At 37.7% G+C, this 26,213-nt stretch overlaps 2 protein-coding genes and 1 long non-coding RNA gene across 7 annotated transcripts; 2 read left to right on the top strand and 1 right to left on the bottom strand.

Annotated features, from left to right (window-relative positions):
* Positions 1–1,568: 1,568 nt before the first annotated feature.
* LOC112574423 (E3 ubiquitin-protein ligase TRIM56-like) lies at positions 1,569–3,117 on the top strand. The gene has a single exon (XM_025255494.1). The coding sequence runs from the start codon at positions 1,601–1,603 to the stop codon at positions 2,786–2,788; it is 1,188 nt and encodes a 395-aa protein (XP_025111279.1). The 5' UTR covers positions 1,569–1,600; the 3' UTR covers positions 2,789–3,117.
* A 1,583-nt stretch (positions 3,118–4,700) lies between these two features.
* Positions 4,701–26,197, top strand: LOC112573680. 5 transcript variants are annotated; one of them, XM_025254251.1, is made up of 24 exons: positions 4,701–4,830; positions 5,234–5,484; positions 5,991–6,677; positions 8,257–8,419; positions 10,087–10,241; positions 10,395–10,606; positions 11,492–11,737; positions 12,533–12,616; positions 13,134–13,310; positions 13,623–13,739; positions 14,210–14,353; positions 14,574–14,792; positions 15,047–15,205; positions 15,901–16,030; positions 16,406–16,563; positions 17,007–17,087; positions 17,511–17,690; positions 18,036–18,108; positions 19,509–19,667; positions 19,998–20,171; positions 20,849–21,027; positions 21,489–21,666; positions 22,056–22,477; positions 25,361–26,197. In XM_025254251.1, exons 3-23 carry the CDS (start codon positions 6,212–6,214, stop codon positions 22,427–22,429), a joined length of 3,828 nt encoding a protein of 1,275 aa, XP_025110036.1. In that variant the 5' UTR covers positions 4,701–4,830; positions 5,234–5,484; positions 5,991–6,211; the 3' UTR covers positions 22,430–22,477; positions 25,361–26,197. The 5 variants fall into 5 exon arrangements, 4 of the variants coding, with proteins under 4 accessions (XP_025110036.1, XP_025110038.1, XP_025110037.1 ...); XM_025254253.1 differs by lacking the exon at positions 25,361–26,197 and having other exon boundaries at positions 5,991–6,165; positions 6,600–6,677; positions 22,056–24,736; XR_003101271.1 differs by lacking the exon at positions 25,361–26,197 and having other exon boundaries at positions 20,849–21,022; positions 22,056–22,197.
* Positions 21,458–22,160, bottom strand: LOC112573684. The gene is made up of 2 exons (XR_003101273.1): positions 22,029–22,160; positions 21,458–21,684 (listed from the first exon to the last, which is right to left on the bottom strand). It is a non-coding gene; the product is annotated as an uncharacterized LOC112573684 (long non-coding RNA).
* Positions 26,198–26,213: the final 16 nt, after the last annotated feature.

Here is a 26,213-nt window from a genome sequence, read left to right as displayed (position 1 = left end):
AAAGATAAAAATAAGCTTGCTGACCAAGTATAATGTTTGCTCAGGCAAATGCAGTTTTATCATTTGAAACTGACATAACCGCCTTTATCGCCCTCCTTTAAAAAGTTCACACACAAATATAACAGTTTACCTGGGTTTGATATAAAGCAGTGGTGATGCACCTGAAGACCACACTGGACATAAAATCTCTTGGACCAGATCATGGAGGTTTTTGGTAGAATCATGATGTTGAAAACGAAATCATGTCTAGTTTAATTGAGTGGGCAATAGGTTGGGCACCCCTGGGGTTAAAGAAATATGTTGATATGTTGACATATTGTTGATATGGTTTCCATTAACAATAAGGGCTTTATGACAGTACTAAAGTCAGTAAAATTAAAATATTGAATTTTTTTACAATGCCTAGTATGCTTGAAGATGAAGCAGTTTGCTTCAATGTCCAGCATGTTGATTTTGTAGCTGTGAAACAGTCATAGTATATTTCTACAAACCCCATCCTTACACAGATTCAGACCCCAATTATGATTGCATTGGAGAACAAGTTGTTTATCTTGAAAAGTTATTTGCATAAGATAGTTACAGAGACAGAACTTTTTTCAGTTATGTTTTACTGCAATTAACCTATATATTTTAATCAGTCTCAGCCTACCATCACACTTGCCGGGCGCTGAACAGGACTGACATCTTCATCGATCTGAACATTTGCACTTATTGCCACAATTGCATGGGGTCTTTTTTTCATTCGTCAGTGCAAGATGTATTTTCACACAAATTACATCAAATATAAATGATTGAGCAGTTACATATAGGATATACATAAAATGTGGAGAGCTGCTTCCCTCAAGCCTGTAAGGCAAAATTACACCACTCTTACACCCAATATCTAGAAGACTACCAACGTCTACCATGTAGCTTTACACAATCACTACTGGTAATAGAGAGTACTGATGGTACAGGTAGCCAAACATATTACGTTTACTTTTTGACATATGGTGTACTCCCTTGCCGGTAATCGTCCACAGTCGAACCATGAACGTGTATTTAGTTCGTGGTTGAACGGTAAAACTAAAAACATTGTAGGTTCTAATGTCACTGAATCTTTAGTGGGTGAGATGGTCTGAATTGGGGATAGGGTTATTGTGTTTGAGCTATAGGGCTGATATGGTTTTACGAAAACGATTAAAGCAAATAAAAAAATGTTAAACCGAATATATACACACAATTAAAGAGACTTATGTAAATAAATACCCCTAAACAACAACAGGAAAAGAGAAGTCGAAATATAAACTGAAATAAACTCGACTATAACCGGACTACAGTCTGCTGCTGTTGTTCCACGCCGAATCCTAATGTCTTTACCAGAATTAATGTACGACACATTTCGAACAAAATCAGCAAAAAATCCAAGATAAATAAGAAAATATCTGACCGATTTGATGAATTATTCCTTGTAGACGAACATTTGTTGTTTATTACATTAAACATTTTTTTAAACATTACCAATTTTGTTTTTAATAAATACTACTGAAGGAACTCGGAGTTGCTCCCCTTAGGGGATTTCCCAGAACGCTCCTTTCTTTTTGAGCAAGGTAGAGGGAATATGTCTCTTCGAAATATGTCTCTGTCTTCTATATTATTAGAGGATAAGGTAGAGAAACTGAAATGTTCCGTGTGCCTGGATATGTTTCAGAATCCAAAACTGCTGCCATGCTCTCACACATATTGTCAGCTATGTGTGCAGAAGCTTGTAGATCAGTATCCGCAGAGAACCTCTTTCTTGTGCCCGCAGTGTAAAAACATAATCGCCATACCTAAAGATGGTGCCGCTGGTTTTCCAAGCAATCGCTACATCCTGGACGATCTTGAAGAACTTCGTAAAATAATGAAGGAGATATGTGGCCCGTGTCTGGAATCTTTCAAACGACAAGTACGGGCTACCCATATCTGCGAAAAATGCGACTTCAAACTGTGCATTTCTTGTTGGGAGACCCACATATTTCACTTTCAAGATCATGTAGCAGTCCTGATCAGCTCGGACGCATATGATCTCAGATTTCTTCCGGGTGCATCTGGGAATGCTACCCCGTTGTCTGATCAGGCCGAAACTTGTTGCAAACTGCAGGTTGCAGGAGCTCGTGCTGCCCTTCCTTGCCCCAAGCACCCCGCAGAAGATCTGCGATTCTACTGCGAAAACTGCGGGCGACCGATCTGTAGAGACTGCAGGATGACAACCCACTTTGGCCATGATCCTGTGCTTGACCTGGCCGACGTCTCCGCTCAGGCAGTGCGGGAGCTGCGCAACGGTCGCAGCAAAGTTGCCGACTTGATCGCCGTCGATCAAGATAAGATGGCGCAGCTCATGGAAGCCAAGATGAAGATCGAGGCAAGTAGCGAAGACGTCAAAACTCTTATTAACGCCCGTGCTAACGATCTCATCGCTCAAGTGGAAGCTTGTCGCAGCAATGCCTTGTTGTCTCTGGAGAGTGAAGCGAGTGTTCTGAAAGCCGAGATTGACAGTGAACTTGACAGTGCCGAGAACAGGTTGCAGTATCTGCAAGGAACAGAAAGCAGTGTGTGCCGAGTCATTGAGAGCGGATCAGACATGGACAAGATTGAATTAGAAGCGAATATGCGTACATTCTTAAGTGATGAGGAAGCGGATGATAGAGAGATAGGACGTGAATTCGTACATAATATTGGACTGTACCTGATAAAATACGATGTTGACGTGGAGGAAATGTTCAGTAAAGCTATCGGTAAGGTCGTTCCGATTAAGAACGTAAATTAGAAGTAGCAATTGTCAGGATCACTGGAACTTATTATAGTGTTTACATGGTGGGACGCTGAGAAGTAGCTTTTTTTTTTAAAGATAAAATTTGTTGCTCTGATTACACACATAAGCATGCTCAGACAAACACACAGAGAGCATAATAATTATAGCTATGCCCAGTTTTATTTACATAAATTTATTCGTATGAAATAATATATGGATAACACATATGTGACACATTATTTTTCACTTAAATTCTGATGCCTATAGTGCGCAAGCTGCGTGAAAATATTGTACAGGTATGCGATAACCATATTCTCGGTAAATAAATAATGTACTCTCAGCAACCTGTTCGTTTTAAGCCTAAATAGTGCAAACGGGGTTTGAACGAGAAAGCAAGTGAGAGAATAATTGTAACTTTGAAAGGAAGGTGTGAAACGACCTCAGTCGTCTGCTAACGTTTGCATAAGAAATATTTTTAGAACAAAACTGACACAAAAAGTTTTAATCAGGACCGAGAACTGTGTTATGATACAACACCCAGTTTTTAGAAAGTCCACATTTTTCGTCAATACATCAAATCGTTTAACACCCAAGACAAAAAGTTCGGTATTTTAGCGGTAATGAGTGAGGGATAGTGAATTGTAAGTGGTTCACCATCTTTAGACAGTATTGTTGAGGGCAGAGCCCAAACTTCTCGAGGCAGGAAAGGAGTTTTCCTGTCACGATAACCTGACACACATCACTGCGTCTGCTTCGAGATCTACAGCATCGGAAAGCCTAACTAACATACTCTTATTCTCTCATAGAAGTCTGTGGCATGTCCCTTAACTGTTGCCAGTAGTTGAGTTGGCACCCATATCACCCAGTAGGTCCCGTCAAGAGGGTTGCGTTTTTCGTGAATCAAGATTTAGAAGTGTATCTTTTTCTGGGCGTTCATTTTAATCAACAGTTCAAACACCTCCATCGAGATATTCCATAATACACCTGACAAAGGCGGAACTTATACAAACATTATTATTCGTTTTATTTGCCCACTAACCTTTCAGTCGATCACACTCTTTTCTACACTTTTCATCGATTTGAAAAATAATGGAAAGATAACTTAAAAAAAAATTCGAAACAAACTATAGCTTGAATAAAATAAAACTCTACGTTAATTGGGAAAACAGATGTGATACTGTTTTAGGGCAGTGTGTACCGTTGACAGTGTTTGTTCCCTTCATATCCCGCATCCCCTTCCACTCCATCACTTGGTCGCGCGAGCGGGCGACGCAGCACCCAAACTGTCCAGTATAAATAGCGGGCAAAAGTCAGTGCTTGCACCTGTTTACCGAAAGGCGACTGGTCCTGCTTAGAAAAGGAGTAAAACTTTGGTTCTGAGTACGTGAGAAGTACCATTCTGCCTCAAAGTGCTTTGGTCCCACTAGAAAGCGGCTCACGTCACTCAACCCCCTCTTTCTCCACCCCAGGAAGATGGGTGCTAGGTTTTAGTAGACCAGGTTAGAATAGATCTATAGTAGTTAAATTGTATGTGTAAATTAAGTGTGAGCGCGTTAGTCCGAACGAATGTTAGCGTGTCCTACGTGTGTCCCGTCGTTTGAAATCGATGAGCGTGTATCACTATAGAACGAGTGAGATTTGTGTTGTCCGTGTAGTTGTGACACAGCAGCAGAGAGAAACACATGAAGATCAGTGTAGTTGATGCACCGAAGAAAAGACACTTTTGTCTGGGAAAAAGCATATATGGTCTTTTGTGGATTCCAAGGTCGTCTGAGTGCTATACATGTATAGTGGCTGGGGTGGGGGGGGGGAGAACACAACGCGACTTACGCGAGGTATAGAGATTAGAGAACGCACCCGACGAACGAGAGCTAGAATTTTAGTGGAAAATTTTCCGTGGGAACTTCCCTCCCCTTCCCTTGAACACCAAAGAGGAACGGACTGACTTATTGAGGAACGTCGTCAGTCCAGCTGCAAAACATAAAAACAGACCAGCAGTTCTGTTCAACAGATCTATATGCAATGACATCAAATGACTGGACTGAGTAGCAGCAAGCGTAAGATTGATTGCTCTAGAAGTCTAGATAGTTATCAAGAGATGTAGAATTCTCGATCTGTAAAGTATATATTGGAATTTTCCCCACTGTCGACATGGGTTGGCTTTGTGCAATTATACTTATATCCACTCCATTCATTTCTCGTATTCTGGTTCATAGAGTAAGAAACCATAATAAATCTTTTATGTTGAGTCTCAAAAGACATTTTAATGAATTATGAATACAGCTTCACCTGATAAGCACTTTGTTAATGTTATTGTAATGCATTATATGGACTCGAAGAATGATTATATTCGTCTCGTTCTAGAGGAAATTAAAAGCTTTGTTCGCAGGTGTACCTGCATTTACTCGAGTGTAGTCTTCCTGTCTAGAAAATAAGATTAAGTTTGTGTTTTCTGGTTAGGGTTAGGGTTCAGGTCATGAAAGAATTGTTGCCTGCTGATTCGTGCGGAAATTCGCCATAACGAACACACATGATCAAGAACAGCAACTCTGAGTTCTTCTGTGTGGTGTTACAAGGGGCCTCTTCTCCAGCACCTTGGCGACTCACTGGCGTCATTGATCATGTAGTCTGCAGGTGTGCACCCGAGTCCTCGCGATGTTGTTTGTGCCAACACCATTCAGTGCATGCAATTACCAGAAGGATCTTATGCAGTACGTACGCAGTTGCCGAATACAAGTCACGTCTATCTAAAAAACAAAATATCTTTAAATATTGTAGGCGGTTAAAACATGAATACGTGTTTATTGACAATAGTTTAGAAAATCATTTATAGATTAGTAAGTTAATCACTAAGTGAATTTATCATTAGCGGTAAGCAAAGACGGACTATGTCAGACCTGGTGGCATGATATTAATTATGGGCACTGTTATTACAGATATTTTTTTAAAATCCATGTGCGATGTGATATATGTATATGTGAGTGAGAAAGAGAGAAATTTAGCAACAGAAGGAGCCATAGTTATTTTACAGATGTCAACAAAATTTTGTTTGTCAGTTTACATTATTTAACTAGACTTAAAATGTCTTATTGCAATGATAAAACTTTATTGATCATTTCACACAAGAAACTGTTATTTCACAATTAAAATTTTAAAGCCACAATAGATTTAAAAGATTTGCTTATTTGTTTATATTTTATGATTTTGTTTTTTTCAGAGTTCTAAAAAAAAAAAACACCAGTTGTATCATCATGTATATATCTTATTGCAAGAATGTCATCAGTTGAGATTATAAGGAGAAGGTTGCTGTGCCATTGAAGTTCTGGAGAGCTAGGATGGTGACTTTTCTGGCAATGATTGTAGGACAAGAAGGATTTTCTTGGATCTTGGAGGTGACTGGTATGATAAAATGACTTAAAAACCTAGTGTTAATATGTCATGAAGTTCCATTCCACCCACGGCAGGGCTATTACCCTGTTAGATAACCGCATGCATGCTGTGCGAGATGGTGCCACCTTTGGCAATGGCATTGTCTTTGGTGACCAACCACTTCTTGTTGGTCAGAAGGTTTGTTTGAAGATGGGATGTGTATTCACTTGGAGTGGAGCTCTTCGCATTGGTGTTACTACTCACAATCCAGCCAGATTAGCAGTTGAACAATTACCGAAGTATGTGTATCCAGACTTAACATCTAAAGAAGGGTTCTGGGCCAGAGCAGTCCCAGAAAAGATGGTAAGCTCAGGATGTCGGGTGATGGTGTATTTGACCAGTTCTGGCCACATGCAGATTTTTATTAATGGGCAGCATATGGGTGTCTTGCTGACAGATCTGCCCACCAACCAAACCCTGTGGCTATTGATGGACATCTATGGAAATACAACCAGCTTGATGTTTGTGGAACCTGGTAAGCACTAAACTACTCCTTTCTGGCTGTTTTTTATTTTCTTTCTATGACTGTCCACTAAATTCAAAACTTATATGGCATTTATTTACATAATATTTTTCAAATCTTTACCTCAGTTCATTTCTACACTTTTGACCATACAATTTTCTAATGTTCTTTTAGTATGTTGATCATTAACATGTAATGGGGATCAGCAAATGCTGGAGTTCTTCTTTATGTTGATGAATATGTAAACAATTAGATAAAGTGCATAGGACTGTATTCTGTACAATAGCATATTGTGTGGAATATTATTTTTCATCTTCATAAGCATTTTATATTCTTCATTTAATGACTATTTTTTTTCCTTCGCTGTAGATTTATTTTCAAATGTAGCCAGGGGGAGAAAGGTGGGTTGGGCTAGGAGTGAAGAATAATCTCAGTAAAATACATGCATTAAACTATGCTCAGAAAGTCAATGATAGAAGCACTTAGAAGGTGTAAGTTTCTTGAGGCATGAGTTAATTTTGTGTGATTTAGCTAATCAGTGATTCGTCTTCAATAACAGTTTTAACAACATTAATAGATCTAGTTACATGACCATAAAAATATGCTTTTCTGTTGAGGATTTTTGACAAAATTAAACTTTTAAATACCTTCAGACCAAGTTATTGATTTTTATGTACGTTTTTGGATGAAGGCATTGGGTCAGAGCGTTATTGATTTTATCTACTTTGCAATTGCTACAGCCTGCAGTACTTCAGGTTCTTGTGCTAAAGAGAAATCATGATCTGAAATGTTCCTGACATGCACAGTTTCTGCCATGTTTGAATGAAATTTTTTCCCTTTCTTCACTTTTTAATTAACAGATATGGAAACTTGGAAATAATTTATAGTAATTATTATTATAAATTATTTATTTAGTAGGAGACTCTGTGTGTGTGTGTGTTTTTAAAACCAGTGAAAGTGCACTTAGTCTGTATATCAGCAAGAAATTCCATTATAGAAAATTACATCTGTTGTCATTCACAGTATCACAGGTATTTTTGTTTGATTTATGTTATTTTAAATATTGTGGTGGTAAGAATATTTCTCGAAGAACTAGATTAGGAAATTTTAGAAGCAATGAAAATCTTTGGTTCAAATGAATGTAGACCAACTGACTTGATACTGAACATCACAAAGGAAAACAAAATCATTATTTTTTTGTATGGTGTCTCCCTAGACATGCTTAGTGTGTATAACTTCTAAGCAAACCATGGTTGTGATGCTAACACCAACCAGCAAATGGAAAACTCAACAACAAATAATTTGTTAAGGAAGTTAAAGATACAAAAGTGTTGGCTTTGGTTTCAACATACTCTTCCTAAGACAGGGTGAACCATGCAGCCCCTGTGAGATATTTTTTATGAACTTTTACATTAACCTTTTAAAATTATGATTTTTTTTTTTCAATATAACTTCTAAAGTGGATATCAGAAATATTTCAAAAACATATTTTGCAACTAGATTTACTTATAGTTTAAATTCATATTGTAAGAGATTGACAAGCATGACAATTAAATGCAATGTCTAATTTATGATGAATGTATTATTCCAGAAAATGCACCCAGAGAAATACTTGCACGAGGTCTGGAAGCGGTACAAGCCTATGACCAATCCTGTGGTAGCGGTGTGCAGCCTGTCTTTCGCACACGGCTGATGTTGGTAGGCAAAGACAGAGTGGGCAAAACAAGTCTTAAACGAGCCATAACAGGACAACAGTGAGTTTACAAACAATGTACAGTCATATCTTGCTAAATGATGCAGATATGTTCTGAGGAATGAGATTTTGTTGCTGTTCAAACACCATATATTTTTATTATCAAATATTATGTTCTGTACATAATTGCATGTGGCACAATGTTAGGAAAGCAGCATTGTTTCTTGGAAATCCTGTTAACCTTATGGGATCACCATCATAAATGGGGTTTGTTGTTGATTGAAACATTGCTATGTAGTCTATCACTGTAATTCATTATGTTGTATATTTGAGGCATATGTTTTATGCTGGAACTGCACATGTCAGAAAATTAGTGATGCATGATGCCATTAGGGAGGCAAAGAAAAGAGGTAAAGATAAAGTTGAGCTGCATTTCAGTAGTGTCAACCTCAGGGCAACTTGGCATGGTATTAAGAACATGTCCTCTGTCAATTTCAAGGAAAAAGCTCTTAAAAAACCAGTGGCCTTTGCAGGCATTGATGAGTGTGATCTTCTCAACGTGCTTAATTCTTTTTATGCCTGCTTTAAGAAACATGACTTCTCTCACAAGGTTTCCACACTTAAACACTCTCTTGTCCCTAAGCATGAGTTAGTGATTACTCAGTCCTCTGTCAAAGATCTCTTGAGGTGAGTAAATGTTAACAAGGCTCTGGGTCCAGACAGGATCTGTGGATGCACTTTTCATGACTGTGCCAAACAACTTAGTGGAGTTTTACAATATCTATTCCCGCTGTCTGTGGATTTTGGTCACATTCCTGATATTTGGAAACTTTTGCACATTGTGCCTCTCCCTAAAATCACTAGGCCCAGTCAACCCAATAAGATTACGACTGCTCCTGATCAACATCTTGACCTGCTGCAGTTTGCCTACAGAGCTGGAAGAGGTGTCAATGATGCCAAGATGTTTGTAGTAAATACTCTGTACAGACATCTGGAAAAACCAAGTGCTCATGCCAGGCTTCACTTCGCTGATTTTCTTCTGCTTTTAACACTGTGCAGTTTCACTTGTTGGCAGAGTCTAGTTTCAGACTTCCATCTGTCTCACCATCTTATTCTCTGGTCCTGGACTTTTAAACAAACAGGCAGCAGAGAGTTTCTGTTAATGGTCTTCTCTCAGATCCTGTTGTCATCTGTACAGGTTCCCCTCAAGGCTGATTAAATTTTGACTAAAATTTTAAATGACAGATTTTTGTGACCTTCACCAATGTATCATGAGTTTCACAGTAGATGTCACACAAAACTGATATGGCCATATTGTGTCTCTACTGAAAAATACATTTTGTTTGATATGTGTAGATAATAGGATTTAGTTTCTTTACAAATTTACTAATATAAGAACACTTCTGTTTTCTTTATAAGTGAAAAATTTTGTGAAAAGTTTTTGTGAGGTTTTTATTAACCAGAATATGAAATAATAAATGTGTTGCATTGCAATGATATATTGCTCTAGAATTACTGGAGAAGCAGATATCCGCGAGGTTGAAGCAGTGGTATCTGAGGCTGGAAATGCACTTTACTCTGTTGTGCTTATTACATGCAACTGCAATTCCAAGAACTCCCTGATAAAAAAGAGTTTGTGAAAGGTTACTCAAACACTAATTCAAACATGCATTTTCATGTGCAATTTTATTTTAAGTAATAAGAGTATGTTTCTTCATACTGTTGCAGACATAATTCCGCTGAACAAAGTACAGATGGTATTGACCTGTCTGCCTCATGCTCCTTCAGTTTATCAAATCGGTCATCATGGAAATTAGCCATCAGAGGGGATAATGTTCTTAACGAGGAAAGTCAGCCTGAAAGGCATGACTTGGGCATTATAGGTGTGTGTGCATGAGGGAGTGAGTGGGGCGAATGAGTAGTACGATAAGTATATTTACAGAGGTCTCTGAATCTGTATTCAGCTTTTTTTTCTTCTTCTTTTCTTTTTGTAAGTTTTGGCCATTTGTCCACCCCTTATCTCTTGTGTTTACCAGGGGGTCCAGGTGGTCTAGAGGAAGAGTACAACTATGCCATTGCTTCAAACATCGTTCAAGAATTGTTGTTGCAGTCACGACAGCAGGAGACAGCTGGAAGTGATACCAAAATCTCTGGTCTTCACTCTTCAGCCAGCATTCTCAACACAGGCTTGTGTCCCTTACACAGTTCTGTCCCAAGCAGTAGTTTATCTACACCTAAAACCAATAAGGTAACTTTCCCAAAAGCAGTGACAAAGGGGCAAAAAGATTGATAGTTGCTTCCTTTTACATTGCTTGTTACATGTTTTTCAGACGCAATATATTTTCTACACAGTTATCTGTATACTGTTAACAATCTCAATCTTCCATTGACTCACTATCTCTGCTTAATGACTATAGATCATGTGACCTATGGGCACTGCCTGTTTAATGAAGTCGTGGTCAAAATTACATCAGATATAAATTGTTAAAATGCATTTGGTAATAATGGGGTGAGAGGTGGAAATCTTGAAAAAATAGGACAAACATATTTTCTGCATTATTTTACATGTGAACAGTTTGCTTGCTAGGATTTCCTTGTATTATGTACACAAAAGTAAATTGCAATCAAATTTAAGACAAGGCCTTACTTTTGCTAGATAAGAATAAGGGGATGTCATTATCAGGTACCTTGTTCCTTGAACTTATCCTTAATAATCTTAATAATCACAGCAGGGGATGCTCTAAAATGCCAGTTTCATTTATGCCTCCTGTTGAAAATTGCATGTATTGCATGCTATTTACAAACATTTTAGAGGTAGGCATCATATTTCTGTTCTTTGTTTTCATGGACATTGTGTTAAATGATAGCTGGAGTGTATGAAATATTGTTCACTTTCAGTTGCATGGATGCAGATTTTGATTCATAGTACATATATGAATATACATAAGATAACTACATCTTCAGCCTTTCTGTACAGAATGTTTCTGAGGCCCATAAAGGGGGCAGGGTGTATCTTTTATAGCAATATAGTCATACTTGTGCCTCTGTCAAAGGCAGTCATATGATAGAATTAAAAAAATAATTCTTTTTGTTATTTGTGTATTTAGGTATTATTTTTTAATTCTCTTTACAGAAGAATACTTCATCTTTGCCCCATCAGACTTTGGACAAAAGGCTTGAAGAATGCATGCCAGAGTTTTCACCACAAGTTCCAGAAAGAGTGGTCACATTGGTGCATGAGATGCTGAACACCTTCCTGTCAAGAAAGGAGTCAGGGGTAACAGAAGATTCAAGAAAACAACCTCTCCAGAAGGACAAGACTGTTGTTTTGAATATCTGGGACTTTGCAGGCCAGGCAGCTTATTACACAACACATCAGGTTATTGTTGGCATCACACCACAGATGTGTATTTCTGGGCTTCTGGCGGTCTGCTGAGACCAAGCCTTTTGTTAAGTTGTAGGTTTTTAGGTCTCAGCAAACCGTTTAACAGTTAACATTGGGAACTGCATTAAAATTCCTTAATATTAATAGTATGGTCCCATTAATTTTGTTGCTTTTAACTTTGTTATTTCTTGTGTTCGGAAAAAGTTGTCGATTTCCACTTTCCATGGCTTACAGCCAATAAACTGAAAACCCAACAGGTGTTGGCCGGCTGTTATTTTGGAAGGAAAGTGCTTTTACATACACAGTGTAAGGGAAAGGGGAGGAAATCCAGGTACTCCGAGAAAACTCCTGATGGTCAGCCCTGTGAACCGTTGTCACAGAGAGTGTTGTGAGATGAAATCTGAATCAAGTGCTTCTCACTGCAATGGTGACAAATTAGTGTTTAAACCACTACACTAATGGGCACCTCCCTACAACCTGAGACCACAAAGCTTATACCTCCATTAACACCAAAGCTTGCATCATCTGCTCTTCCTCTTCATGTTGACAGTTAAATTATAAGAACATTCGACCAGTCAACCACATTCTAGAAGTTAACATGGAAAAATTGACTATGCAGTCTAGAGAAGTGTACTTGCCATCACTAGGAAACTCAAGCCAAAAAAAACTTGGTTTGCAAATAGTCATAGTATGAGTTTTTTTTTAAAGATGCATTAGAAATAATAGTGTGATATTAAAAAAAATAGTATTTTCTTTGTTTAGAATGTATTATTTTCTTTTCTTATCCAGGTGTTTCTTACTAGTAGAGCCGTGTATGTGATTGTCTTCAACCTATGCGATGATTTTATTTTTCCTTCAGAAGATGATGACCAGGTAATAGTCCATTTCTAGTCACAAGGTTCTTTCACGTGCACCCATAGCTGTACTAGATTTTTACTAGTTCTGAGGAGCTGTGTAGGTATGGTATTCTAGTTCATCAGATATATTGATAATTTCAGTCATGTTTGATTAACTGTTAACTTTTTCTTGTTGTTCAGTTAAAATATTGCAGACTTTATTACAAATAGGAAAATATTCTGTGAGCGCATAGATTGTGAATGATTCTCCTTAAATGACTTACATTGTATGTGGTGATCTTAGGAATGCTTAAAATAAAGTGCAACTGCCATGGCTTTATTCCATAAACATCAGGTAGAAACATTTAAGAAGTATTATGACTTTAAATTTTATTTTTTTAAGCAGTTTGATGCAGAGTTTTATTTCTGAGTAGGGAAAATGAGTTGTCAAACCTTCAGTATATACCATTAGCCTTTAATATGAAATTTGTTTGGAGCAAATGAAAAGAAGCGAGAGCTCTTGAATTTATGGAATTTTATCCCTTTTTTTGCAGAATGAGAATGAGTTATCAACCCTAGAATACATGGACTTCTGGATGCGTTCTATTCATGCACATGCAGCGGAAAATACTTCTGATGATGTAGACAATACCACCTTGTCCCCACCAATCTTTGTAGTAGGCACACATCGTAACAGTCTCCATGAGAATCCTGAAGTACAAGCAGAGATGGTAAGATTTTGTATCACCTCTTACAGGATGACCTCCAGAAGCTGGTTGTTTATTCATTTTCTCCTTTTACCCTCCCTCTCCCCTATTATGTTTTGTGTCTGCAAACTGTAGTTGTATCTGTCAAACTTATTTTGTCAAAGGGCAATGAACACATTTCAAGACCAAGATCAGTATTTGTACAAGAAATAGATAATTTTCCTAAACTGTGTTAGAGATATGATGTGTAACATTGAACAGGAGGCTTTCTTACTTGGTCAGATGTCACTTGATTATAGACTGGAATTTCAATCTATCAGCCCTTTCTTGTCACAGGTGGATGAGAAGTTTAGTGAACTTCGAGAATTTCTGGCTGACAAACCATACACACGACATTTGGTGACACCATTCTATGCAGTGGAAAACAGTCTACCTTATGGAGAGGACCTACAGGTAGAGTTTTAGTCCTCCGTCTTCCAAGATTTGGTATTATCACTTAAGCAGGAGACAGGTGCAGTTGCTTCTGTACTTAAAAGCTTTTATCATATGATTACTGTACAGGTGATTAGGAACTTGCTTTTAGGTGTTTTAAGGAAATCATGGAAGTCATCTAATTTTTTACTTCTGCTAAAATGAGCTTTTCTGAAAACACAAGGCATTCTTGTCTTTTGCTTATAGTAAGAAAATAAAACATGAGAGTAATTAATCATAGCATTATATTCTTAATAGACAAAAAACATTTGCAGTGTCCATGTAGATGGAATGCAACTTTCCACATGGAGAGCAGTGCCAGTTGCCATGACAGATAAAAGTTCAAGACTGGAAAACACTCAAACCTTAGTCCATTTAAACACACAAAAAATAAAAAGCTTATTGACAAAAAGTGCAATAACCATTATTTCACACACTACTTTTCTGATCAGATCATGCAGCTGAAGGAAGATATTGAGCGTGTAGCAGGACAACAACCTTACATGGGAGAGCAAATGCCAATACGCTGGCTGCGATTTGAACAAGAGCTGACTGAAAAAGCTGACTCGGGCACGAACTATGCCTCGCTGAACCAGGTAAGGCATGCACATTTGTGTGGTGGTTGGGGAGAAATATTCATTGTTCAAAGAGGGGAAGTATTGGTGTACACTTAGCCATCATGTATTTATGAGTGTTAGTTGAGCTGTAATTATAATGTTTACTGCTTTTCTTTATTGTGAAGTGGTTTTAATACAAAGACAAGTGTCAAAATCAAAACTAACCAAAGCTCATCATTATATTGCTGTTGCCTTTTAGGTGAGGGAAATGGCCCGAAATCATGGGGTGAATACAGATGAAGAGTTTCATACCATGCTAGCATTCTACCATGACCTTGGGCTTCTTATTCATTATGCTGCCACTGATGATAGCACAGCCATGCCAGATGACGTGTTGGCAAACACCGTCGTGCTATGTCCTCAGTGGCTAGCCCAGGCCTTCAAGCACATTGTCTTGGACAGGCGGCCTAACGACCTGGTGAGTGATAGCATTTTTTTTACCAGAATTTAGTAGAGCGAAACATCTAAAAGGATTATATATAAAATGCTGTGTCATCGTGCAGTGCCTCAAAGAAAGACCTTTGTTAAACCAATTTTATTTATTTTTTATATAAATTATATTAATATATACAAATGTAAAGAATCATTCCAAACAAAGCTGAAATTGCTTCATCTAAAAGCACAATGCATAATGTTTGTAGTCAGCAGTGTCATCTTGTGGTCTCTGTGTAGTGGGATCTACAGGCAGAGTGTTGGGAGAGATTAGAGAGATCAGGCATCCTGGACAAGACTCTCTTGCCATCGTTGTTGCCTGGAAGTGCAGCTGAGCATGCAGTTCTTCTCAGACTGATGGAAAAACTAGATTTACTTTGTCCAACGGCAGCAACACAGGTGACATAATATTCTTTTTGCTTTCTTTCTTTGTCTGGTGGTACCCTTGGGTGTTGTAGGGAGATGAGAACATGGCGGATGGCTTGTTTGAGACCTCAGTAAGGCCATATGATGAAAGGGTCTCTGCCAAACCCTCAGTCCAGTATCTGTGGGGTTGTCCTCATTCTTCAAGTGAAGGCTGTCAGTGCTGGCTGGTCAACTGGCATCCTGGCTACATGGTCAAATGTCCAAATTGCTTTAACTATTTACTTCTGGAGATGTTGGTTGACAGATGTAACCCTAGCTTTCACCATCTTTCAGAATTGTTTTCATTTTGATTGTGTCTCTTCTTGTCTTGTTACCTGCCAATCTGTGATATCTCATTTCACATGTTATTTTTCTTTCCCGGGCCTTGGTTAGTTCTCAGGTTTGGTCTGGCATTGATAGGTCAGGGTGGAGAAGGAAGACTGCTTTGATAAGCTGCTCCTTAGTCTCCATTGGGAGGGTGAGGTGTCTGCAGAGCACAATTTTTTTTATTGTCTTTATCATAGTTTCATAGTTTGAGAATATCTTATTGATGTAACACACTTTTAAGTTTGTTAAGTCACAGTCATGTCAAAACTGACAAAAACTCATGTGTGTATTAATAGTAGCAATAAGTCTAATCTAGCCATTTACTAAGAATGAAAAGTGTTATTGAGGATCATATGCTTCAGGACTCGCAAGAGGAAAACAGTAATTATATTATCCCTATGCGACTCAGCATCTGTCACAATACCCGCAGCATGTACATGCAGACTATGGAAGATGCTGTGCTATATTTAGACTTCAACGGGTTTTTGCCAGGTGAGATATCAGTTGATCAAAAGAATAACATAAATGCTGTAAAAGGGAAGGCTTTTATTATGTGAAGGAGAAGCATTTGCTTGTCCTAATCTTTTTATGGTTTTGATTTTTTTGTTTTACAGATTCTTATATTGATACCTATGTGTACCTGCATGCATTATGTGCATACATGGATTTTGGTGTATTTTAAAAATTATTTGCATACACATGCATAATTATATATAAATGTTTGTGCATTTGTGTGTGTGTATTTGATGCCTGGGCTTCTCCATAGGTGGTGTATGCTCATGTGAGTTTCAGAATGATATGTTTGTGGAGTGTATTCTGGTATTTTGATGTTCATAATTTTTCATCGTTTCTGTTCTGTTATTTAAGATGGCCTGTTTTTCCGCATTCTGAATCGTACATTCCGTTGGTCGCAAACACTGGGTGGGAGGGATCAGTGTCTCTCTCGAGATGTTGCAAGATTTTACCTTGACTCCAACCATGATCTTGTTCTGCATATGTCCCAGAGACACCTTCACAGAGTGAAGGTCAGTAGGGATAGAAAACATGTATGAATAGACAGTGCATGACATATTTTGTTCATCATACTTAATTAGGCTCACATTTTATTCCAGCTAATAATTATAAAAAAATTTGTGAAATGCATAGATCATGCTAAATCTTCTTCTACGACTTCAATATTTCTGTCATGATTCAGTTATAGAAAGAAACTTTTTTTAAGTAAATCACGAAAATCAGGAACCTTATCCATGTTCTGTCATGCACTGAAATTATTTCCATATGACTGCAGACCAGTTTATCTTCCTATGTATGCTTTGAACATGACCCTTATCACCTTATTTAGTGGTTGGAGTACTGCCTTATGTGTTGTGGTGTTTCTGCTTCCTTGCTTCACATCAGGACTGGTTGATGATCTGCTTATGATTACCTAAACAAGAAGCAAAGTAACAAGATAAATGTAATATTGCAGGTAGTAATCATGTTTGTGGGGCAACAAGAAGCCACTTCTCCTCGTCGTACTGGCAGACCACAGCCTGCTGCCTGTGCTTTGGTTAGCAAATTGTGTTGTTATTGCTGCTGATGGCAGTGGTGTGCTAGCTAATTGTGATCTGATTGTATTCGTGTGGTAAGATAATTGTATTTTGTTGCTGTTGATAGTGTTGCATGGGTGCATATGTAAGTGCATGGCCATTAATTGTTCCCCACCATCCAAATGTAATTCCTTCTGGAAGAAGGGCAGATAGCAAATATTCACATAATGAGAATTATGCTTTTATTTTTGGAACACTTTGCAAGTGGTTTGAACTTAAGGTAAGGGTATTATAAATTCCATGTGTTGTGAGAAATCAAATAGTGGAGTTCATATAGCAGTGTATCCTAGATCAATCTTTTGTTGTCTTATAAGCAGAGCTTCAGATGTAGCTTGTTTTAGTTTGTCATTGTGAAGTCCAATAAACTTTTTCTCCTGTAAAAGGTGCGCAATTTCCTAGAGTCTACCCTGGCAGACCTGCGTCACCTGTGGATGAAGCGTATTGCATACCAGGTGTGTGTGGTTTGCCCTTGCAAGCGTGTGTGTGAACTGCACAAGACTGAAGGATGCAATGAAGAGAATTGTCTACATTTTCTTCACCTGGATGAATGCCTTGCAAGCAAGGTAGGACATTTCCTGATCTTTTTTAATGTAATGATCATTTTTAATAAAGACTTGCTTTCATGTGCAGGTCACCAGAAAAAGTAATGTAGTTTGCATATCCTTTTGAAATAGATCAGTGGATTTTTAGGTAGGAATAGATACGGCAAGCCTACGCTTATCATTAGTCTTTATTATTGCTGATTTTTTTTTTTTTTTTTACCAGCAACAGAAATACTTTTTTTTAACTTGCTTCTTGTTGTCACTGTAATTACTCCAGCAAATAATTCTGTAAAACACACAGTGGAGGAATTAATTTACAACTGCTTTTGTTTGATGAATGAAGAATGTAGAGTTTGCCTCTTTCAGGTGGTGTGCTGTGAACATCGACGTGTGAAAACAGATGGTGTACGTTCTTGGTTTCCCGAACCTCAGAATCTTGGTGAGGATCACAGTCTGAAATTATCTGTAAAAACCAGTGGCAACTTTCTGCCACATTTAAGCTGTTATGTGTAACAAAGACTAGTAGGAAAAAAAGAGTGAAAATGTCTGGAAATATGACAAAATAAAGTATATTTAATGAAATAGGAGCACGCAATATCTGAGAAGTACTACAAAAGAAGATTTGAATTAGGGGCAATAAAATATGCTTGGGAAAATAAAAGCAAAAAAAGACATAGGGAAAAAGAAGTGTGGAAAATAAGGAAATAGGTGCTTATGGAAGTAGGTGCAACCTTCCCCCCCCAAAAAAAAAAACAACAAAAAAACCCACCACAAAAAAAATAAAGAAGTTGTGAGTGAGCACATGGCGGATGAACATCAGAGACAGCGAGAGCAACCTAGAAATCACCAAAAATTCAGGACATCCTAAAAAGTTATTAAATAACAACAAGGAAAATATTTCACACCAGAGATTGATTTTCAACAGTGAGTGGTAGAAAAATCTTCATCCCTCACCTGGTTTTGTTGCCACGAGAACCTGTTGACTTTACCCAGCGTTGGACAATTTAACACATCAAGACATTGTAAAAGCTGTTAAGAGTCAAACAAATTTTATGCGCATCAGACTATAGATCAGGGTGAGAACTTTGAACAGATGGAAAAGACCTGTTACTGTGTGAGAAATGCTTTTTGGTGTAAAACTGTGTGTCTAAAAATAAAATTTAGAAAGGCTATTGGAGATAGCTGATTTATTTTAGATTTGAGAGAAAATGCCTTGTCAAGAAGAAATAAGGTAGGAACAGTTAATTTTTATAGAGTTGAACTTCAGTTATAGTTTCAATTTGATTGGCAATTTCTTCTAGTTCTTTTTATGATTTTGTTGATGAATTTTGAGTGTGCCTAAGTGTCTGAATACTACTGTGATGTTGATGAAGAGTTAATTCTGATGTCTTGCATGTGCTTTGGTGTTGAGATTTGTTTTTTTTAAGAGAACTGGATTAGTAAATTTACCTGAGAAGCACTGAAATTTGCTTTTTAATAAATAAACATGCAATACATTTATGCACTTTTTCTTTTTATGATCATAATATCTCACCACTGCTAAGGCTAACATTAATAATTAATATAAACACCCTTAAATCTTCAATGAGTTAAGGAACATAATTTATGTGTCTGAAAATCGCAGTTGGTAAATCCTGTCTGTATTCAAGTTTTACTTGTTTAAAATATTCATTTGGGACAATGTTTATTGAGAAAATGATATGGTATAACTGTATGCTTTGCATACTTGAAATGTGGATACAACACAAACAAGAAATATCATAACAAAGATCCTTTTGTTGGCATGCCAATGATAATTATTAAATCAGTACCCTGTTTTACAACCTTACTGTATCACAGGCTTTCAAGCACCCATTGTGCCAGTTGTTCAGTTGGAGGAGAGCTATGGAAACATTGAAAAGCAAATTCAGGGCCTACCTTTGTGGATGAAGAGTGCCGCAAAACTGTTAAACAGCGGGGATGAGAACCAGGACTGGATGGCCCTGGCCCGACTCTTGGGTAGGTCATTGCAAGATGTCATCTGCATGATTGATTGTGGGTGTATATACATGTAAGTACTTCCATGTGTGTGTGTGTTGTTTGTGGATATTAGAGCATCAGGAAAAACATTGGCAGGCATTCCAAGACTACATAGTAGAATAAGTACCAAATAATGACTTTCTTGCTTTCAGGCACTGTAGGAGTGGGGTGAGGGGGTGGGCAGCGTAAAGCTGACATCCAGCACTGAGTCTGTATGAGGTGTATGATAGTTGATTGTGGTATGTTATTGCTTTTCTTCACAAGTTCAATTGCCTTTCGTTTTCAGCTGTTTTTAATAACTGTTTGCAGAATATAAGGCATCACGCATTGAACGCCTAACAGAAGATGCCAATCCAGCTCTGGCATTTCTGATGGACTGGGTGGTTTCCAATGGCAACACAACCATGGCTGTTGACCTGCTGACCTCTTGCCTTCAGCAGCTGGGACGTGATGATGTCATCATGTTGATTCAGCGTGCTAGAGGTTAGCAATGTGTTTTGTCTATATAAGTTTTTGCGGATAGCTGTGCGGCTAAAGTACCAGCATTTAAAGTCAGGCATGAACACTAAGTCGATACCCATGAGGCACAGTCTGGCAATGTACTTCCCGCAGTTGATCCCACAGTCGAATGATATGAATACCTGACCTCATAAGGTATGGAAAGAACATATGCATGTACATGTATAGGAACTGAGAAAATAGAAATGGGTACTACCATCATAGAAGAAGTGGCCTCGAGAAAAAGTATAATCTCTAACACCTCACTGCCTGATGTCTGAAAGATCAAAGGACTCCTATATCTTTTTCTTTTCTTACTCTGTATGTGGAAAACATTGAAAAATAGCTTTGTGAGTTTTTCCTGTTTTAATTGTCTTAGTGTAGTCACATAAATTATCAAATAAAAATGTTTGTTGAGTTGTGCAAACGTGCTGATACTGCATGAGAAATAGAAAACAGACTCTAAACATAAATACTATAATCATTTAACATTTTTTTACCATGTGGCACAGTTCTTGATGTTTTGGTACATGCAGTAACTTGATGTGTTGGCAGATGCTTTTTAATTGCTTCCCAATTGCTTCAGTTGATAGCCTTGACTTCAAGTCGAGACAACATGCTTTTTCTGCATTTACTACCAGATTTTTTGTAAATGACAACAGAGAATGAGGGTCCTGCTCCTCAGGTGTTCCTCAGCTACCAGTGGGAAGCTCAAGATCAGGTGCGCAGCATTAGGGATCATTTGGAGCGGCTGGGCTACTCCTGCTGGATGGATGTGGGCCAAATGGGTGGTGGTGATCATCTGCGTGCTAAAATTGAGGAGGGGCTGCGCAATTGTAAGGTGTCATGATTTGCTGAAAGGTGTTTGGTTGTATGTTTAGTGTAAATATACGACAAAATCAGTTTTTTGGTGATTTTGTCATCTGCATCGATATAAGAATGTGTATTGTGTATTACTGATGATGATGTGATCCTGAAGTTTAGGTTATGTGGCCTCACAGTCCATCAGCATTTTCTGCTATTGATTATCTAGTTGCATGGTCAGTGTTACAAGATAGAACTTTTGAAAGGCTTTTAATTTGTGAGTGGTATCTCCATCCCATAGGTCCTGTTTTAACATGCTTTTTTCCCCAAAGCTATATTTTTGATTATTGAATTTGTTCATATTATTGCTATAATATTTCCGATTATTTTTCTTCTCCTTTTTGCATATGTATTCACTGATAACAAAAATATTAAGGCCACAAAGTAAGTAAATAGGTTTGCTGAAGTAATTGTAATTATGAAAATTTATTTTCAAAGGTGGTGGTTGCCTGCCTGTCTGCGCGCTATGTAGCATCACAGTTGTGCAGCAGGGAGCTGTGTCTGGCTGACTTGCTGCAGAAGCCAATCGTGCCAGTCATGCTTCACCCCCTTCCCTGGCCCCCACCTGGTGCTGTGGCCCTTTGCCTGGCCCACTTAGTTTACATCAATATGCAAGGTCAGGTCCATGGGTTACCTGCAGATGGCATTTAGAATAGCAGATTGTCATTAATGTTTTTTGTCCATAGCATAGCAGTCACCTTGATTAAGTTTTGTCTTATCCCCCAACCCCCTCAAAAAAAAAAAAAAAAATCACATATAAGTTTCAGTACTTTTGAATGCAGCCAAACATTTTCCCAGTTTACCTCTGGATGAGTTTGTTGTATATTTTGTTTGTTAGTCTTACGGTAGAGTATAATGCACATTTTGACACTCTTGATAAGAGCAATCTTCATACCATTTAGCAACAGCAAGAACCAGGTTTAGAATTTTCTTTTAAAAATGATGATTAGAGAATGTGACTGTCTGTTCTTAGCTCACCGTAAAAGATGTTTGAATGATTTGTAGGTGTGGGAGGGCATGGAGGATCTGGAATTCATGCTGATCTGCAAGACAAGTATGCGGAAATTGTTCAGCGTGTTGCCATGTATGCTACACCAACACTTACTCCATATGTCCGCCTCAGCAAGCTTACTTCCGGAATCCAGAGGCAGTTGTCCCAATCATCAGACACCTCAGAGACAGGAAGTGAAGAGCCAGTGACATACCGATACCCAAGTGAGGGATCCTTCAGTGAACGCATACCTCAGTACATGCATGATCCCTCTGAGCCATCCATGGACGTCCTGCTGTCGCGCATCAGTGAGTCAGAGGTTGCTGCTCCCATGCGGCAAGTTCCCACAGCTAATGTGACAAAATGCACTGTGTGCACCGTCTTGTGATATGGGTGCCTTTCTTCTCATACCGGCGCCATCTGATGGCATTGTGTGGTGAGCAGCTTCACTAGTGTCCTTTCATCTGGTATGCAGCTGGTATGCAACAGGCTGCTTATCTGCCTGCCTGTGATTAAGACATTTTCATCCTACCATTGTTATGGAGGGCACATGATGTACCTTTAGTCATGGTCACTCAAGAAATACTGGGTGAATAGTTTCATGATTAGCTTGGTTTTGAATCACAGACTGCAATCTGTATGGCCTTGATATATATTGCGGATACAAGATTTAATGGTTTTTTTATAAAAAAAAAAAAGGTCTATAAACTATTTTTAAGAAAGCAGGAAATTTTTTTCTTAAATATATTTAAAGGATTAAATGGATATTGTATTTAATGCAATAGGTTTTTCTACAATTAATAGTCTTTATTTCTTTGTAAATTAAGATTTAGTGCTTTTTGCATTAAGCCTTAGAGAATGCAAGAAATTCTCATCAGTTATGAGCATCTACCACTACTGTGGATGTGGAAGTAATATTGTAAAGGGTGAGTTACAAGGGATGTGAAAGACATTGTATACGGTAAAGGCAGGATGCATATGGTCTTTACAGATGCTTATAAGTTTGTAAATTTGGGGGTGGGCTAAATAAGGCCTTAAAAGTGCTTATTTCAAAAACTTGTCTCGTCCTGTCAGAATCTAGGGGACATAACTATTGCCGTTTTCAAAGATCAAACTACTGCCTTGCATAAAAAAATGGGTCTGACTTGAGGATGGATGTGAGAATTTTGACAGCAGTTGAAGCTATTAGCAAAACATGACTACTAAGGTAACTATCACTGTGTGTGCTTCATAGACCTCTTCCCTGGGTCAAACCATTCTTTCCTGCCATAAGCATTGATGGAATTCTTCATCCTAAAGAAAAGACCATTTAGGGATGGAAAATAACGTTCTGAATAACTGGGAAGAAGATGCAGTGATAATCATTTACAGATAATCCAATTTAGTTATAAATTAGAATAGAAACTGTTTTTGTTCCCTCCAGCTAATTATAAAATATGGTTTGCAGATTGGGACCAAGAACAAATGCTTAAAATTTCTTTATAGTGGGTTTTTACAAAATAGGAAATTAAAACAAGCCAGTGCTGCTGTTCATCAGAACTTGTGGATATGAACATTAAAAAAATGAAATTAGCATGATGTGGTGAAAAAAAGTAATGAATGTCATCTTCACTCTTTAAAAAAAAGTTGAATAAAGATAAGCATAATCTAATATTTTTGTTTTGAATGGTATCTTCAGATCCCACATTTTTGACTAAAGTAAGAAGAAAGCAAATTGTTTAAAGAAACATGCGCACCATTTCAAAGCTCGCTCTCTCATGCACCTGCAGACAGAAGGAAGAGAGAAGTAGAGCAAAAAGGATCCATCTTGCAGAAGACCATTAAAAATAGTAAGACAGTCATTGTGTTTGAGATTGAAACAGGTAAAGACAGAACTTGACTGAATGAATTAAGGAATTAATAATAGGGACATACAAACAAATGTGTTGTAGTACAGTTGGATAATGATGTGATGAAGGTGATCACAGCTTCTTTGTTAGGTGAAAAAAGGACTATTGTAACACCATACAATCAGTGAAATCAAACAATTTCTGCAAAAATAAATAATCTGCCTAAAGGGTAACTGTAATTGTTCACTTATGCAGGATGCATCTTATAGAACTAAACTGAGCTGAAACTAAACTGAATTTGATTGTCTAAGTGTCACGAAATTTATTGCTAGAATATTCAGTTTAGTTCATTTTTGTCATTAGGAGGTCTTCAGATTTTGTGAACTGAAAGGAGCGATGTTGGATTTTACCGTACTTCAGTCCTTAGAATCATTTTAGCTCCCACCCATGCATAAGGAACAAGTTTGATTTGTGTTCGTGGACAACAGTGATTGGCAGCCATTTTCAAATTCAAACTTGGGAATTTTTTTTTTATGCAAATGTCAAGGAAACAAATGAAGTCACCCCACCTGAAAATTGTAATGTCCAGTTTCCAACAGGTTAAAAGAAAAAGACTGGATATTGTATGACAAAAAAGGCAAAGGCACAGTGTGGATTTTGCAATGTATCTTTGACTATTGCTTCCATGACTGAAGCTACTCTAAAGAAACTTGAAAACACAAAGACACAGCAAGAATAAGAAGCACTCTAGAGCTGAAATGTATTTCTTCAGTCATCATAAGAAGATGGCTGATATGGTTGTACCTCGGGCTTATAGCTTCCCTATTTAATCTATAAGTCTATGATAAAATGAAATATGAATGACAGATGACCTGCAGTTAGTTGTGTCTGCATGTTATGAAAACATTCTGAAATGGTCCTAATAATAGGTTTCCAGGTCCTTAAAAGGTCATTAGAAGGTCCTTATTTTCCATGTAGTCAGACCTGTGTAAACCCTGTGTGAAGAGGTCAACATTATAAATCAGTTTATTACAGATCCTTATATTTTTTTCTTGTCAACAGTCTCTCAGGTTCATGTAGTTTACTGAATGAAGGCTCACCCTTCTCTCCCATCTGTGTGTGTGTGAGAGAGAATGTGACAAAACTCTATCATGGTTACTTGTACTAAGCTTTTTCTAACTTTGGATACTGCTGCAAAATGGTATTATATTGCCATGTTGGTTAATGCTTGTTTAACTGAATCTACAATTATTTATGTCGTTATCCCTATCAAATTTTCGACAAATTTTTTAAAAACATTTGCTGTGATGGAACAATGACTAGTTTGAATTCTTTTGCTGTTTTCTTGTGAAGGATGCAATTTTTTAACCTTTTCTTTAGGATACAAGCAGACCTGTTTCTTATGAGATTAGCCTCATTTCAATAATTTGAACTGTCTCTCACTCATAATCATTAAATTTTAAATTAATTTCTTCTTCATTTCTTCCTAGGGTTCAAGATGAAATGTCACAGAGATGATAGTGTAAGAAGTATAATGACGATCTTTGAATGTGTTTCAGCAAAGCAAATATGGGCTTTTTTTAATTGGTATGTTTGGTTGATCTGACAGTGCACACTGTTTACTGAAACTATCTAAACAGTATGAGGGTATCTTTTAAATGAGAACATTTGCTGGAAATCGTTTTTTTCTGTCATGCATATTGATCACATTATAAGCACTCATTCAGATTTCACTATCTTCCTGTAAAGTTATGGAGAAACTATGCTCAACACAAAACAGGCCATGTAGTGGCTTCAAGTGCATACACGATTCTTTACAACTAAAAAAATGATAGTGCCTTTTATTCATGGAGGGTATTTGTGAATACAAAATATTTTGTGATGAATTTAGCGTTATATTTTAGCGGCAGCCTTCGCTCAGCTTCCTGCTGATTCAGCACTTTCGGATCGGCATTATCCGGGTACACAAATATCTGGAAGTACAGTCAGTTAAAAAATAACATGGTTAGCTTGTATTTACTGCAATTTTTGATTCTGTTATTTTCTCCACAGAATTGTTTATAACAATCCGTGTAATTTTTGGCTCATATCAGGAATAAGTTACTACAGCCCATATTTATAAAATACAGATTCAGTCATTCCTCCCTTGACTGGTACCATTTGTAGGGGTGGGGTGGGGGAGCGCATGGATAGACACTGCCGCTTACGAGGCTTGCTGCTCATGCCTGTTGAGCAGGATGACCAGTCCAGTCTTTGACATTCATAAGCCAGTTTTCCTCTGACATTGACTATCCTGCAACCTCCCCGTAAGGATAGTCTTTGCCACACACAGTCAAACCAGCC

The sequence above is a fragment of the Pomacea canaliculata genome, linkage group LG10 (assembly GCF_003073045.1).
Source record: "Pomacea canaliculata isolate SZHN2017 linkage group LG10, ASM307304v1, whole genome shotgun sequence".
NCBI lineage: Eukaryota > Metazoa > Mollusca > Gastropoda > Architaenioglossa > Ampullariidae > Pomacea > Pomacea canaliculata.
Note: the sequence above shows the minus strand (reverse complement) of the source record. Positions and strands in the feature narration are given on the sequence as shown.

Excerpts from the sequence above, each read along its gene's own strand:
- LOC112574423 (XM_025255494.1), top strand. The coding sequence starts at position 1,601 with ATGTCTCTTCGAAATATGTCTCTGTCTTCTATATTATTAGAGGATAAG.
- LOC112573680 (XM_025254251.1), top strand. The coding sequence starts at position 6,212 with ATGAAGTTCCATTCCACCCACGGCAGGGCTATTACCCTGTTAGATAAC. Across the intron at positions 13,740-14,209 it reads CTTATGGAGAGGACCTACAG|ATCATGCAGCTGAAGGAAGA; the intron begins GTAGAGTTTTAG and ends TTTTCTGATCAG. Across the intron at positions 17,691-18,035 it reads ATGAATGCCTTGCAAGCAAG|GTGGTGTGCTGTGAACATCG; the intron begins GTAGGACATTTC and ends TGCCTCTTTCAG.